This window comes from Haliotis cracherodii, unplaced genomic scaffold (assembly GCF_022045235.1).
Source record: "Haliotis cracherodii isolate W230 unplaced genomic scaffold, xgHalCrac1.p SCAF_9, whole genome shotgun sequence".
In the NCBI taxonomy this organism is placed as follows: Eukaryota; Metazoa; Mollusca; class Gastropoda; order Lepetellida; family Haliotidae; genus Haliotis; species Haliotis cracherodii.
The window spans coordinates 37,519,354-37,532,746 of record NW_027266343.1 but is presented as its reverse complement, the minus strand read 5'-3'; the positions used below and the strand labels follow the sequence as shown (position 1 = coordinate 37,532,746).

The window sequence follows — 13,393 nt, the reverse complement described above, 5'->3', positions numbered from 1 at the left end:
GTGTTAAATATAGAAAGTGATAAATTATTTCGATCCCTTGGGTTAAATCTTAAAACCCATTACAGGACCTGAGCTTGAATGTATCAACACTTGCCTCGATTACATGAATTCAAAATTCCAACTGACTTTCAAGTAGACCAGTGTTCCTGCCTACAATTGGGTTGTCTCAAAACCAACTATTGCAAAAGGATCTTTGAAAAGATCTTTGACATATGATGAGATCCGTAAAGATCCGGGGTAGAATAGGTCTTCAGCAAACCATACTTCCTGTAAAAGGCAACTATGCTTGTCGTAAGAGGCGGCTAACGGGATCGGGCGATCAGACTCGCTGACTTGGTTGATGCATGTCATTGATCCCAATAGCTTGGATTGATGCTCATGATATCAATCACTGGATTGTCTGGCCCAGACTTGATTATTTACAGACCTTCGTCAAATAGCTGGAATATTGCTGAGTGCGGCATTAAACAACAAACAGACATATGATGGCCATTAGTTACCACTGGACTAACTCAGTCTACAAGAAGTGAGTATGGTTTTGCGCCGCTTTCAGCAATATCACAGGACACACCAGAAATGGGCTTCACACAATGTACCCATGTCGGGAATCAAACCTGGGCCTTCAGTGTGACGAGCAAACGCTTTAACCACTGGGCTAGCCGAACGCCCCTGTCTACAAGGAGAAATGGTCTATTATACATGTAGCCTATCACTATGATACAAATTTCACTGGTGGATCTTGCAACAAAATTCCACAAATCATGTCATTGGCTGTAGTGACGTGTTTGTACTCTTTGTGGTTCAGGGACCTGTGAATATCCAGGGTAGAATAGGTCTTCAGCAACCCATTCTTGTCATAGGGGTGACTCTGCTTGTCACAAGAGGCAACTAACAGAATCGGGTGATCAGACTTGCTGACTTGGTTGATTCATGTCATCGTATTCCAATACATGGATCCATGCTCATGATGTCGATCACTGGATTATCTGGTCAGGACTCGATTATTTAAAAACTGACGTCATATAGCTGGAATGTTGCCGAGTGCGGCGTTAAACAACAAACAAAACTTTATGGTGCAGGGACCCATTCCACAAGGCGATCGTAACACGAAGACAATCATAAGTTGTTGTATGGGATAATCTTAAGCTGTTGTATGGTATTAAATAATCTGTGTCAAATTTTGACGTGTTTGAAGTGTTATTCTGTTAGACTCAACTGAATTATTGGGTAGATGTCTGCCCATACACACAGACAGCAAAAAAAAAAGCAAAATGTTAGAAATGGCAAGTAATAAATGAAATCCTAAACTAGTTCCTGTGTAATACCAATTTCATATCGCTTGTAAGATACAAGAACTATTAACTTGTTTCATAAAATTGGTATGACATGGGAGCTGGTTTAGTATTCCATATTCATATACTGTTACATTGGAAAAATGAACCTCACAAATTGGAGTGGCCATTGTGTTTGTGCATAAAACAAGCGGAGTGAGTTTCAGCAATATCACAACAGCTTGCATACAATTGTCTGTCACCTCGTTGGGGGCCCAGGTTAGAATAGGTCTCCAGACTGCTTTCGTAAAAGGCAACAAAATTGTATTGGGTTTATGGTTGTGTGTCGTCGTACCCTGTACACATATGCATTATTCATAATATCATCCATGGGTTTGTCAGGACAAGAGTGTGAGTGAGTATGGTTTTACGCCGCTTTTAGCAATGTTCCAGAAATATCACGGCAGGGGACACCAGAAATAGGCTTCACACATTGTACCCATGTCGGGAATCGAACCCAGGTCTTTGACGTGATGAGCGAACACTTTAACCACTAGGCTACCCGACCGCCCCTTGTCTGGACAAGAAATGTATTGTGAGTGAGTGAGTGAGTGAGTGTGTGAGCATTAAACCTTACATGAAAATCCGAATGGTTGTTTAAGTACTCCAGTACTTCAGCAAGGGAGGAGACACCAAGTGAGAGTGAGGGAGCAAGCAAGTAAGCATCATTATTGCTTGGCCCTGTTTCACAAAGCAATCTGCGCATTTATAACTTATAAGGTGATCATAACTCCCATGCTTTAACATAGGCCAACAATGATAGTAGCGTTAAGTTGGCCTTGTGCAACAGGCCCTTGTCTGTAACGTGAAACCCTCGGCACAACGTTATTCATATGTAGATAGCAGAAATAGCGCTGATCAGCATACAATACAAGGTACATTAACATACATGCTACTTGGGCTATTGTCATGTAATATAACTAGAAATGTATATCTCACTTGAAATAATGTGATACACGATACAATAAAACCTGCCATGTCATGGTATAACCAAGGGGAATGACTACAGAGATCAAACTAACAAATAATAATAGAAATAATAATGTAGCTTCCGCAAAAGGTGTCAATAATACATCGTCATATTACATTACTCATGTTTTCATAACATCATACATTTTCCGTGTTCGTTGTTGCACCCTGACCAACTTCTAGACCATTATGTCAGATCTTTGAGCACCCCTACAAAGACCCAAAATTAACAGGACCGTCCATATTCTTTTGTGTATGTAATAAGGCTGGGACGATACACGATCTGATACATATCACGATACCTTGGTCACGATCCGATATATATCACGATCAGATACGTATCCCGATACTTGCATGTGCTCTTATCTGTGGTCCCTAAGCCATACTTTTCTTGGCAGGATAGACCCGTGAAGATCCAGGGTAGAATAGGTCTTCAGCAACCCATGCTTGCCGTAAAAGGCGACTATGCTTGTCGCAAGGGGCAACTAACGGGATAGGGTGGTCAGGCTCGCTGACTTGGTTGATGCATGTCATCGTATCTCAATTGCTCATGATATTAATCACTGGATTGTCTGGTCCAGACTTGATTATTTACAGACTGCCGTGATACAGCTGGAATATTGCTGAGTGCAGCGTTAAACAACTAACCAGCTTGGCAAGATAGTCAAATGCCTGGCACACTATCGATTTACAGTTGGCAGCGTAAAGTATGGCTCAATGGATGAAAATATTTACTTTTTCACTACTAAATTTCACAACTAATTAGTGCTCTGAGTAATAGCCATTAAGGTAAACATTTCAGGTATGAATCGACATTTTTTACTTTGTGTGAGACTGTGATCGATACTTGTATCTGAAAGTAAAATATCGTCATCCATGGATGCATCGGCATATCGTCCCACAACAAGTATATTACAGATTTTTAAGCGAGTAAGTGAGTATGGTTTATGCCTCTTTTAGCAATATTCAAGCAATATCACAGCAGGTGACACCGGAAGTGGGCTTAACACATTGTACCAATGTCGGGAATCGAACCCGGGTCTTCGACATGACGAGTGAACGCTTTAACCACTAGGCCACCCAACCGCCCCTTGACAACAGAAAAAGAATAACTCCAATGACTGATGTTACTGATCTGTTTCATCATCTATCCTTAATTGCTTTTTGGAGCCAATGATCCGTCTTAAATATTTAATGGGTTCTTAACACTAGCTTTAACTTCAATGACTGTTTTTTCCTGTGACAAGTTAACAAGAGTCAGTTCAGTGTGCCATTCAGCCATAGTGCCTTTGGTACCAGTGATGCAAGCTTTGTAATTGTAACTTCTTTTCTTTGTTTGTTGTTAAACTCCACTATCAGCAGTATTCCAGCTTTATGACAATGGCCTGTGAATAATCCAATGTGGACCAGACGGACCAGAGATTGGTATTATGAGCAACATTTCACACCATTTGGGTACAATGACACCCGGCCAACACTTGATCCACCCGAGTGACCCTGTACGACAAGCACTGGTTGCTGGGTAACTAATCTTACGCATAATCCCAACAGGGATGGATGTTGTAGCTCACATACTATAACTAATTCTAAGGGTCCTTGAAGGCAATACAAGTGAGTGAGTGAGTTGGGTTGGGTTTAATGCCGCTTTTAATAGTATTCCATATATATCACGGCATGTCAGCTTAATGTGGGAGGAAAGCCCGAAGTGACGCAGGTCTCAGACGTTTACCACTTCGGTGAAACCCACCAGCACGGGTATGGTGTTGACAAACCTAGAAACATAAACGGGGAGAACCGGGATTTGAACCTACAATCATAGGTTTCTGGCGTGCCCAAGGGACGCAATTCTGCACAACAAATCATGGCGTCTTAGTCGACTGGGCCACCCGTGCCCCTTATGGCAATATGAGGGTGCATGAATATGACATGGTGTAGTGTACTGTACATGTGGATAATAAATTATTTGAAAACCTGAAATGAATCAATGGTAAAGTGTTCAGTGGTCATGATTGGTGGATGACAGATAAACATAAATACTGATGCACTGTAGGTACAATGACTATTATTGTGTTACTCGGGATGCAGTATATTTTTTTTCTTCATCCATTCACTGCCTAAACCTGTAGATTCTACCATGAATTTGTAAATTACTTGATTCTAATTGGTCAATTAGAAATTATCAAATCGCAATACAAACCCTCCCATCGAAACAACACTTCAGCTGCACTACCCCCACGTAAGCTAATATTATAGAACAGAACTTCTTTTTCAGCCACTGTCGGTAGACATATGGTTAAAATTATATGCACAGTTATAGGTTACAAAATGCAAAGTTGCCATTACAATAACATTCAAAGGATGTGTGACAATACATTTGTGGCAGAAAACAGGATAGACATCTACAAAGAGAATGTATATCAAACTGAATTTGCGTATCTTTGAACTGTTTTAGACGTACCAGGCTGACTACCTGTTACAACTTTACAGTGTCACTCTCACCCTCATATTTATCATAGTGTTCATTTTCGTTGTTTTGCATCCTTATAAAAAAAAGTACATCATCTGTGGCAGTGTTCCCGTTTACTGGTAATTACCAGTTTTATACTGATAAAAGTAGTCTTGGACCAGTAATTCATGTGACTGCCAGTCCCTGTGGAATGGCAAATATAGTACCTTATAAATCTTTGTTGTTGAAGAAAACATTTGCGATATTTATATAAGTATATTTTTCCAACAAAGTCAGCTTGTCTGTTACCATTAGGGTTAACATTTTGCTTGCCTTCAAGATTAAGTATATACTTGAAGCGACTTAGTCTTGAAATATTCAAAAAGAAGAGTGAAAATTATGACTGAACTTTGTGGGAATGACATGTAGTGTATGTAGATCTAAGTAAGTTACTTCAGAGGTGACGTCATTGCACTGAACATGATATTGAAGGAATTAAAACCAGGTAATTTTCATACCTTTTTCATATATGTCGCAAGTTGGGACTGACAAAAATTAGGGGAGACTGGTAATATTAACAGTTGCCAGTCCCAAAAGCTAGCAGGAACACTGCGGGATCCTGTCACATGTGGCCCAATTGGGTAATGACAGGTAATGTACAATCACAAGGTTACAATGATTGCTAAAAGTACCCTTAAGAGGGACATGACGAAAGTTGTATCAAGGTCCGTTTTCACACTTTTAATGTGTCGCTGTTACTAGTTCGGTTCATCTTTGATTTCTTCAGCTACTTCTACTCAGCGATTATCCTGGAACTTTTTACCTATGAGAGTGAGTGAGTGAGGGAGTATAGTTTTACATCGCTTTTAGTAATATTCCAGCAATATCACGGCGGGGGACACCAGAAATGGGCTTCACACATTGTACCCATGTCAGGAATTGAACCCAGGTCTTCGGCGTGACGAGCGAACGCTTGAACCACTAGGCTACAAGACCGCCCTCCTCTGCAAAGCATCGGTCACCAATCAACCTAGTTATGATAGTTATGATATGAAACATCATGTTTATATACTTCATCCAGGTCTTCGGCGTGATAAGCGAACGCTTTAACCACTAGGCTACCTGACCCCCTTTTACCTATGAGAGAAAATCCCCACTGATCCAAAAGCATTGAGATTTTTTGTTTGGTGTGCGATGAGATTTTGCTAATTTTCAGAGATATTTTGTCTTCACACTGTGGAAACTATTTGATTTTCGGTACTTGTAACTTGAATAATGTTGCAATTAATATTACAAGATTATATGAATATATCCTCGGATATCCTATTTTCGAACATTGATTATTCCACTGCGATTATTTAAAAATATTAGCATCAGTATTAACAAAACATTACATTAGTACATATATCTCTGTTGATTGTCTACTTTAGGGGACATTACACTTATATTTATGTATTTCTGTTCATTGTCGACATTGTGGGGAATTTTTTGTGAGGACAATTATTGATTGTTGAGGAGGCATGTTTACCAACATCAGCTGTTCATTTCATTGGCATGCAAGAGACAACAATCTGCAGTGATCAAATTTCAACAATGTGTGTTTAGATCATAACTTAATATATTCAAAATGATGGAATAGCAACAGTTTGTTGGCAACAAAACACATTATTTCCATTCCAGTGCTTTCGTCATTTTCGCTATCTGTTGTGTGTACTGTATCGGAGACCAGGGTGCCTTTGTACAAAAACAACCTTAGCGCTACGACTGTCGTTAGTTAGTCTGTGGTAAGGTATGTGAGTTACGATCACCAAAGCGCTAAGGCCGCTTTGTACAACGGCACCCGGGTCTCTGACTGTATCAAATTAAATCTTATCCATATGGACTTTTCAATTAATTAGAAGTGACAGTTCAGTATTTGCACCGGCAGAAATGTCACTGGAAGTTGAAAAGACTGTTGACGTTCACAATGTTTATGAATTACAATCGAAAGATTAAGTCACTGTTTTCAAGTCTTAAGGACAACTCTAAAAGCAGAAAATTTTGATTGCCTTTTTCTCTCTTGATTACTGAATGGACGCACATACATGTACGTCTTTGATTTCTGCTAGGATATAAGTTTTTTTAAATATGTTTAATGACTTGGTGTTGTAGATCATGGAATAGGATTTTTGTGCTACCAAAGGGATAAAAAAATGTTGCGCGCTCCACCATTGTCAGCTTATGCAAAGCTCCATGCAGTGATATAGGAATCGGTTTTGCACAGTAAGAGATAGCATGCAGTGTTGTCGAGTTTGCAAATCACTGTTTCAATTGACAACGTTTGACAATTAAATAAACTACCTGTAACTTTTTTATTGACATTTTTTTAGGTCTGGTAGATAATTTTATTCAAGCAATACGACATTTTCGATTTTTGTAGGTGAAAATGAGAGTGTCAATGTAGATAAAACAACTGAAAGATGTACGCAATTGAATCTTGATGCGATATCTACGACAACTATGCGAGAATATCCCGAAATCTCGGCCTAAGTCAATCCCTGCTACTACTACTAAAGTCAATCCCTGCTACTACTACTAAAGTCAATCCCTGCTACTACTACTACTTATTTATTTATATAGCGCTGAGTATATAGGCTGATCATGGGTGCTTTTACATTATCAATATGCTAGTTAATGGATCATTGTGCACTCGATTTTCATTCTCTTCTGTGGGGCACTGGAAGGTTAACACTCATTATCTTATCCTACTTGGTACCCATTCAATGCCAGGAATATAGAGGCATATTTCAAAAACAGTCAGGAGACGGAGACTGCAAATGTGTTACATCTGCTTCAATGTGGGGCAGGACCCTAGAAGCTATCAGAGGTCAAGCTACCACACCCATCCAACTACTCTGTACAACCAACAATGCTTAATTTCACCTGATTTATAACCTGTGCATTGTACTTAGGCAATGTACTGCCACAGTCTTACTACCATAGAGTAGCCTGTTTTTGAACAGCCATATTGATTTGGTTGCGTAAAAATGAAAAGTTTGACTTCATCAAAGCTGCCGACTTGACCATGCACACATCTGACTTGTCAACACTGAGTTCATTATGGAAAGGTCACAACCTGAAAGAATTATGTTGACGACTACACCATACAAGGCTGTTTATTCTTGTAAACCCCGCTAACATGCCAACCAATCAGGCGGCTGATAACAGGCACATTTGTATTGAAGACCTCACCTACCGGTAAGTACATTAATTAATGTTTTGATACTTTCATCCCTCAGTACCCCCACAATGTTATCTTAACTGTTCAAAAAACAGGGTATGCGATGAGACTAAGACATGCCTCACTTCTAGTACATTACAAATTTGGGTGGTGCAAGGGTTCCTTGAAGTTTTCTGCTTCCGTATTATTATAACAGTAGGGTTATTACAAGCAATATATTCCAGCTATATGACAGCATTCTTAAAATAATCAAGTCTGGACCATACAGTACAGTGATTGACATCACAAGCATCAATCTACACAACTGGGAAAAGATGACACTGAATTAACTAAGTCGGTGAGTCTGACCACATGATCCTATAAGTAACCTTTTACAAGCATGGGTTGCTGAAGACTAATTCTAACCCGCATCTTCACAGTGGACTGTCTGGCGTAATAAGGCTGTGTGTTACCTTGTGAAAAGCTGTTACATGAATTTAACAGATAAAACAATTTAACAGACTGTTGGAACTCTCATATGGTTCTCAGTAGGGGTGACTATTGATCTGGACATCACTACTGCGATAACTATTGATCTGGACATCACTACTGTGATAACTATTGATACTGAAAGAAACTATTGCGATAAATATCTATCGTTTTCAGGGTATCATTTGGACTTTCGGCATCCAACATGTTTCTTGTCAAGCTCGTCATTTTCTTTAACATAGCCCAAAGACTTCCAAACACTTGATTTTCCACCCAAGTTAGCCACAAACTCCACTTGTGTCACCCTCCGCCATTTTACTTTAAGAAAGAGCAGTTGCAAAGCATCAAGGGCAGTTATCTCTAGTCCTCATTCGGCTGAGTTAGTGAGCGTGTTTCGGTGACTCAATCGCATGATATGGTAAATACAATCGAAACTATCGATATTCCTTATTGAAATTGACACTATTGACTGGAAACAGATTTAACAAATAGATTTATTGACATTAAGTACTTACCAATAGCCATATAGCAATATTTCGATTTATCGTGACACCCCTAGTTCTCAGCTACAAACTGCCTAACACCCACAACACCATAATATTGTATACCCATTATTGACAAAATAGTAGTGGCATTTATGAATGTGGATGAAAATGTTACAGTGATTTGATTTGAGATATAAAAAGAATAAACTGAGAGCAGTTATTATGGTCAATATTTTTTTTATGATTCAAATCTGCCATACAATATGGAATCAGAACAAAAGTTCTTTCACAACGATTTGAACAATTTAAGTTGTGGAAAGCAGTTTGGATGATGGTCTGACTGTCTGTTCATTACAACTGTAAAAGAAGAACAATACCTGGAGGATATTCTTGTCATAGATAACTGATATGCATTGAGACTTAAACTACAATACATTTTCAGAGCACTGATTTGAAACAAACCCTAACGTTAGCCAAACTAAATGTCAGTTGTTGTTGTGTATTGTATGTATTACATGACGTATCGCCAACCCATAAAAGTGTCTCAAGAGGCAAACCCGTGTCAATATCTTGTCTTATGCACTGAAATAAAAAGTCAAATAATATGCCCTCAATAACTTCCTTCTCAAACTGAAACATGGTATGCACTCACCTCGCTGATAATTTTACAGCTTTTGCAGGGTCCAATCTGTCCAAATAGGGCCATAATAAGGGCTTCTGAAACTGAGCTGTCCAGGTTGCCTACATATCTATTAAAATACAAGCACATGAACAACAACAACAAATCAAGTTTTATTTCTTTTCGATTGTTCTGCAACTCGATTACGAAGCGGAAATAGATTTGACGCCTCTAAAGATAGACAGATTTGAGAGAAAAGATACGGTTTACTTACAGGGTCCTGGGCTGTGACTCTTCACTATGCATCTGGAAAAGAATACAGACCATCAAAATGTGTCAAACGTAGTGAAATAATATTAAATGTTTGAAGAAATAAGCTTACCTGTTTCGACATTATGGCGACTTTACACACGCGATTCGGAAACTGCGCATGAACGGAAGTTGAATTGTGGGAAGGACCGCCAACACGGAAGCGGTTTCAATGTTGTTTTGTCAGCACTATTTATATGAGCATTTCAGCAATAAATATGTGCAAGTGCAGCGGTAATATTAAAGGTGTCCTTCAAAAATCTATATTCACGATTTCCGAACTGGTGTCCAATGAATCAGACTTGTAACACAGTGGACAGTACTTTTATTGAACAGGGAGAGGGAAATTATCGATCAGACAAAAGATCAAGGATCAGACCAGCCCGCGAAAACTTCAAACGAAGTTCCGGATACGCTTTACCAATGTCGATGCTATCACCACCGAATGCAATGATGACATTTAAGACCATCTATCATTTTGGATAAAATGTATCGGTTTCAAGAGTTATTATATGCTACACCTTAGAGATCTATCTCCGTAAATAAACTTGTAAAATAAATGTTTTATATTATTCTATTATTGAGCAGAGGAAATTATCATAACTATTATTATTATTATTAAGAAGAAGAGAAATGAACCACCATTTATTTGTTGACATGTAAATAGAAACATGATAGAACTTATTGTATACTTGTAAGTCATTCAGGACAAGGTAGTACAGAGTTTAACCAATATTCCAGCTATGTGACAGAGGTTTGTAAATAGTCAATGCTGGATCATAAAATACAGTGATCAACATCATAAGCATCAATCTACTCAATTGGTAAACGATGACATAGTCAACAAGCCTGAGCACCCATTCCCATTAATTGCCTCTCACATAAGTTACAAGGCTGAAGACCTAATTCTAACCCGAATTTAGTACAGAGAGAAGTGATGGTCCTGCACATCTAGACCTTATTAATACACTTTCTATAAATATGTTGAGGGGTGGTGGTGTCATACACTATAAATATGTTGAGGGGTGGTGGTGAATCTTACGATGGTGATAAAGCACACACCCTAATAAATTACCTTTCCCTAAAACCTTTGAGATTGAACAGGAGTTGTTTAATTCGTGTCTTCCTTTGTCTATCCCTGACCTGATTTCCCATATGTTTGAACCAAAAAATGTCCTGGAAAAAAAGAGTTGTGTGTGCCCAAGAAAATATTTTTGATCCTTTCAAAGAAAGGATATGTATGGATTGAAGTAGTTACAGAGAAACTGTTCTTGTCTCCAACAAACATCACAGGCCCCTAAGGTTGTTCAATAGTAATTTTGTTGTCAAGGTTGATGGTTGTTTACTCTGGAATAGGTTCCCAGTGTGAGGGAATATTTTTGAATGCATTCAGATCTACTACTCAAGTTAAAGAATACTTGATTTTTTTCACTTAACTATAATTAATCTGTCATGTCTTAAACATATTAACTAATGTAGAGACATTACAGTTAAAACTTGCCTGCCTAATGAAATGAAGTCTGGATCAAATGATAAAGTGGTTGAAAGCATGAGCAATTATCCACTCTAGGTACAATGGCACAATTTGTCCCACTGCAACCACCCAAACTCTGTCTCCACACTTGCCCACCGGGTTGTTTGCTACTGAAAGTGCAATGTTTGACTTGGGCTGGTCCACTTGACATATTAATCTTAGTTCCAGTTAAATCAAGACGGCTAATTTGCAACTTGGGGTCACTGGTTCCAAGGGAGGGAGGTTGGAAGGGGTTATACCGTGCCAGTTTGTTGTTCTGTTATTTCATGCCTGATTTGGGTACTGTTCACTTCCCTTTTCAAAATCCTCGATCTTCCTGTGGCCCCAACTGTCTTTTTTCTATTTCATGATCAGTAATTTTTTTTAATAGCTTTTCTGATCTTTAAACATGTGGGCTACAGTAGGCTAATATGTTAAGTGTGCTAGCCCAACAAACATCTTCCTCGACTCGGCCTTCAGAATAGCCAGGTTTTCAAAAAAAATTAAAGGCCATAAATTTCACAGTCTAGCCTTGAATAGGCCTTCTTGAGGTCTTAAAATGCTGTAAATAGGCCTTGAAGTTTGCGTCCATTGTTACCCAGTGTTGAAAATGGATGCTGAAAAAGGATATGGGACCCACAATAATATTCATGGTACCTAAAGCACATCAAGAGATATTATGGGTGTCGGCCATTTCATCCATCAATCATGACCACTCTCCACAGGATCATTGATTCATTCCAGGCTCTAAAGTAATTATCAAAACGCACAGTACACTACACCATTATATTACTTTACAGGACCCTCATATTGCCTTCATGGACCCTTAAAATTAATTAATGGGGTCCCCTTTTGTAGACCTGTGAAGATCCAGGGTAGAATGGGTCTTCAGCAACCCATGCTTGCAATAAAAGGCGACTATCAGGATCAGGTGGTCAGACTCGCTGACTTGGTTGATGCATGTCATCGTATCCCAATTGTGTGGATTGATGCTCATGGTATCAATCACTGGATTGTCTGGCCCAGACTCGATTATTTACAGACGGTCGTCATACAGCTAGAATATTGCTGAGTGCTGCGTTAAACAACAAACCAACCCACTTTTGTAAGTTGGGGTAAAGCCGTGGTGACCTATGTTGTTAAATATATTAGTTCTTGTCACTGATAATGCATAGTGACGTGCAGCAAATGATCAGTCTGTTCAGAAATAGGTAAGTCAGGTGGACTTGAATATTTGTATATTTTGTTTGAATTTACAACAGGAGCCACGATGACAATGAAATAAAATAAGAATGTCCATTTCAAAGATTTGGATTTTAATGTTTTATTTGAAAGTTGTGATCATTGCCTTGAAAAGGACTTACATTTGATGTCTTTATGGCCAGACAGGAAGTTCGGACTCTGCCTTCTCTGGACATTCTGAAAAAAATGTGTTGCAGGTCAGAAAAGATTAGATCCTAGCAAATAATTCATTGTATATTTTGAAGGGCTGATTGAATAGATATTTGGTCTTAAACATTAACACACCCACCCCTACACACACTATACACGACACTAAGTTGGATGTTTGACTTACAAGTACACAATCAGTTCTATCATGTTTCTATTTACATGTCAACAAATATATGGTGGTTCATCGATCTTATTAATGATAATAATAAGAAGAATAGTTATAGTTATGATAATTTCCTATGCACAATAATTGAATCTTTACCATACCCCGCAACATTTTCTAAGGACCAAAATGGTCATCTATAAACGGGGGGCGGTCGGGTAGCCTTGTGGTTAAAGCGTTCGCTCGTCACGCTGAAGACCCAGGTTCGATTCCCGACATGGGTACAATGTGTGAAGCCCATTTCTGGTGTCCCCCGCCGTGATATTGCTGCAATATTGCTAAAAGCGGCGTAAAACCATACTCACTCACTCACTCATCTATAATCAAGTGTGTGGTCCTTAGCAAATGTTGAGTAGCATATTTGACATTTGGGTTATGACAAGCACCCCTGACATTCGTGCTCCAATTCAAAGGCTGG

The 13,393-nt window shown here is 38.9% G+C and overlaps 1 protein-coding gene across 4 annotated transcripts in view; it reads right to left on the bottom strand.

The window, feature by feature from the left end:
* The window catches only part of LOC139452206 (nucleolysin TIAR-like), a 218,281-nt gene extending 208,309 nt beyond the window's left edge, over positions 1–9,972 (bottom strand). For all 4 annotated transcript variants that reach the window (XM_071233588.1, XM_071233591.1, XM_071233589.1 and 1 more), the window contains exons 1-3: positions 9,921–9,972; positions 9,813–9,844; positions 9,572–9,668 (exon numbers count right to left, since the gene is read on the bottom strand). In XM_071233588.1, the coding sequence (XP_071089689.1) occupies positions 9,572–9,668; positions 9,813–9,844; positions 9,921–9,932 (141 nt within the window). In that variant the 5' untranslated portion in view covers positions 9,933–9,972. The remainder of the gene's footprint in view (positions 1–9,571; positions 9,669–9,812; positions 9,845–9,920) is intronic.
* Positions 9,973–13,393: the final 3,421 nt, after the last annotated feature.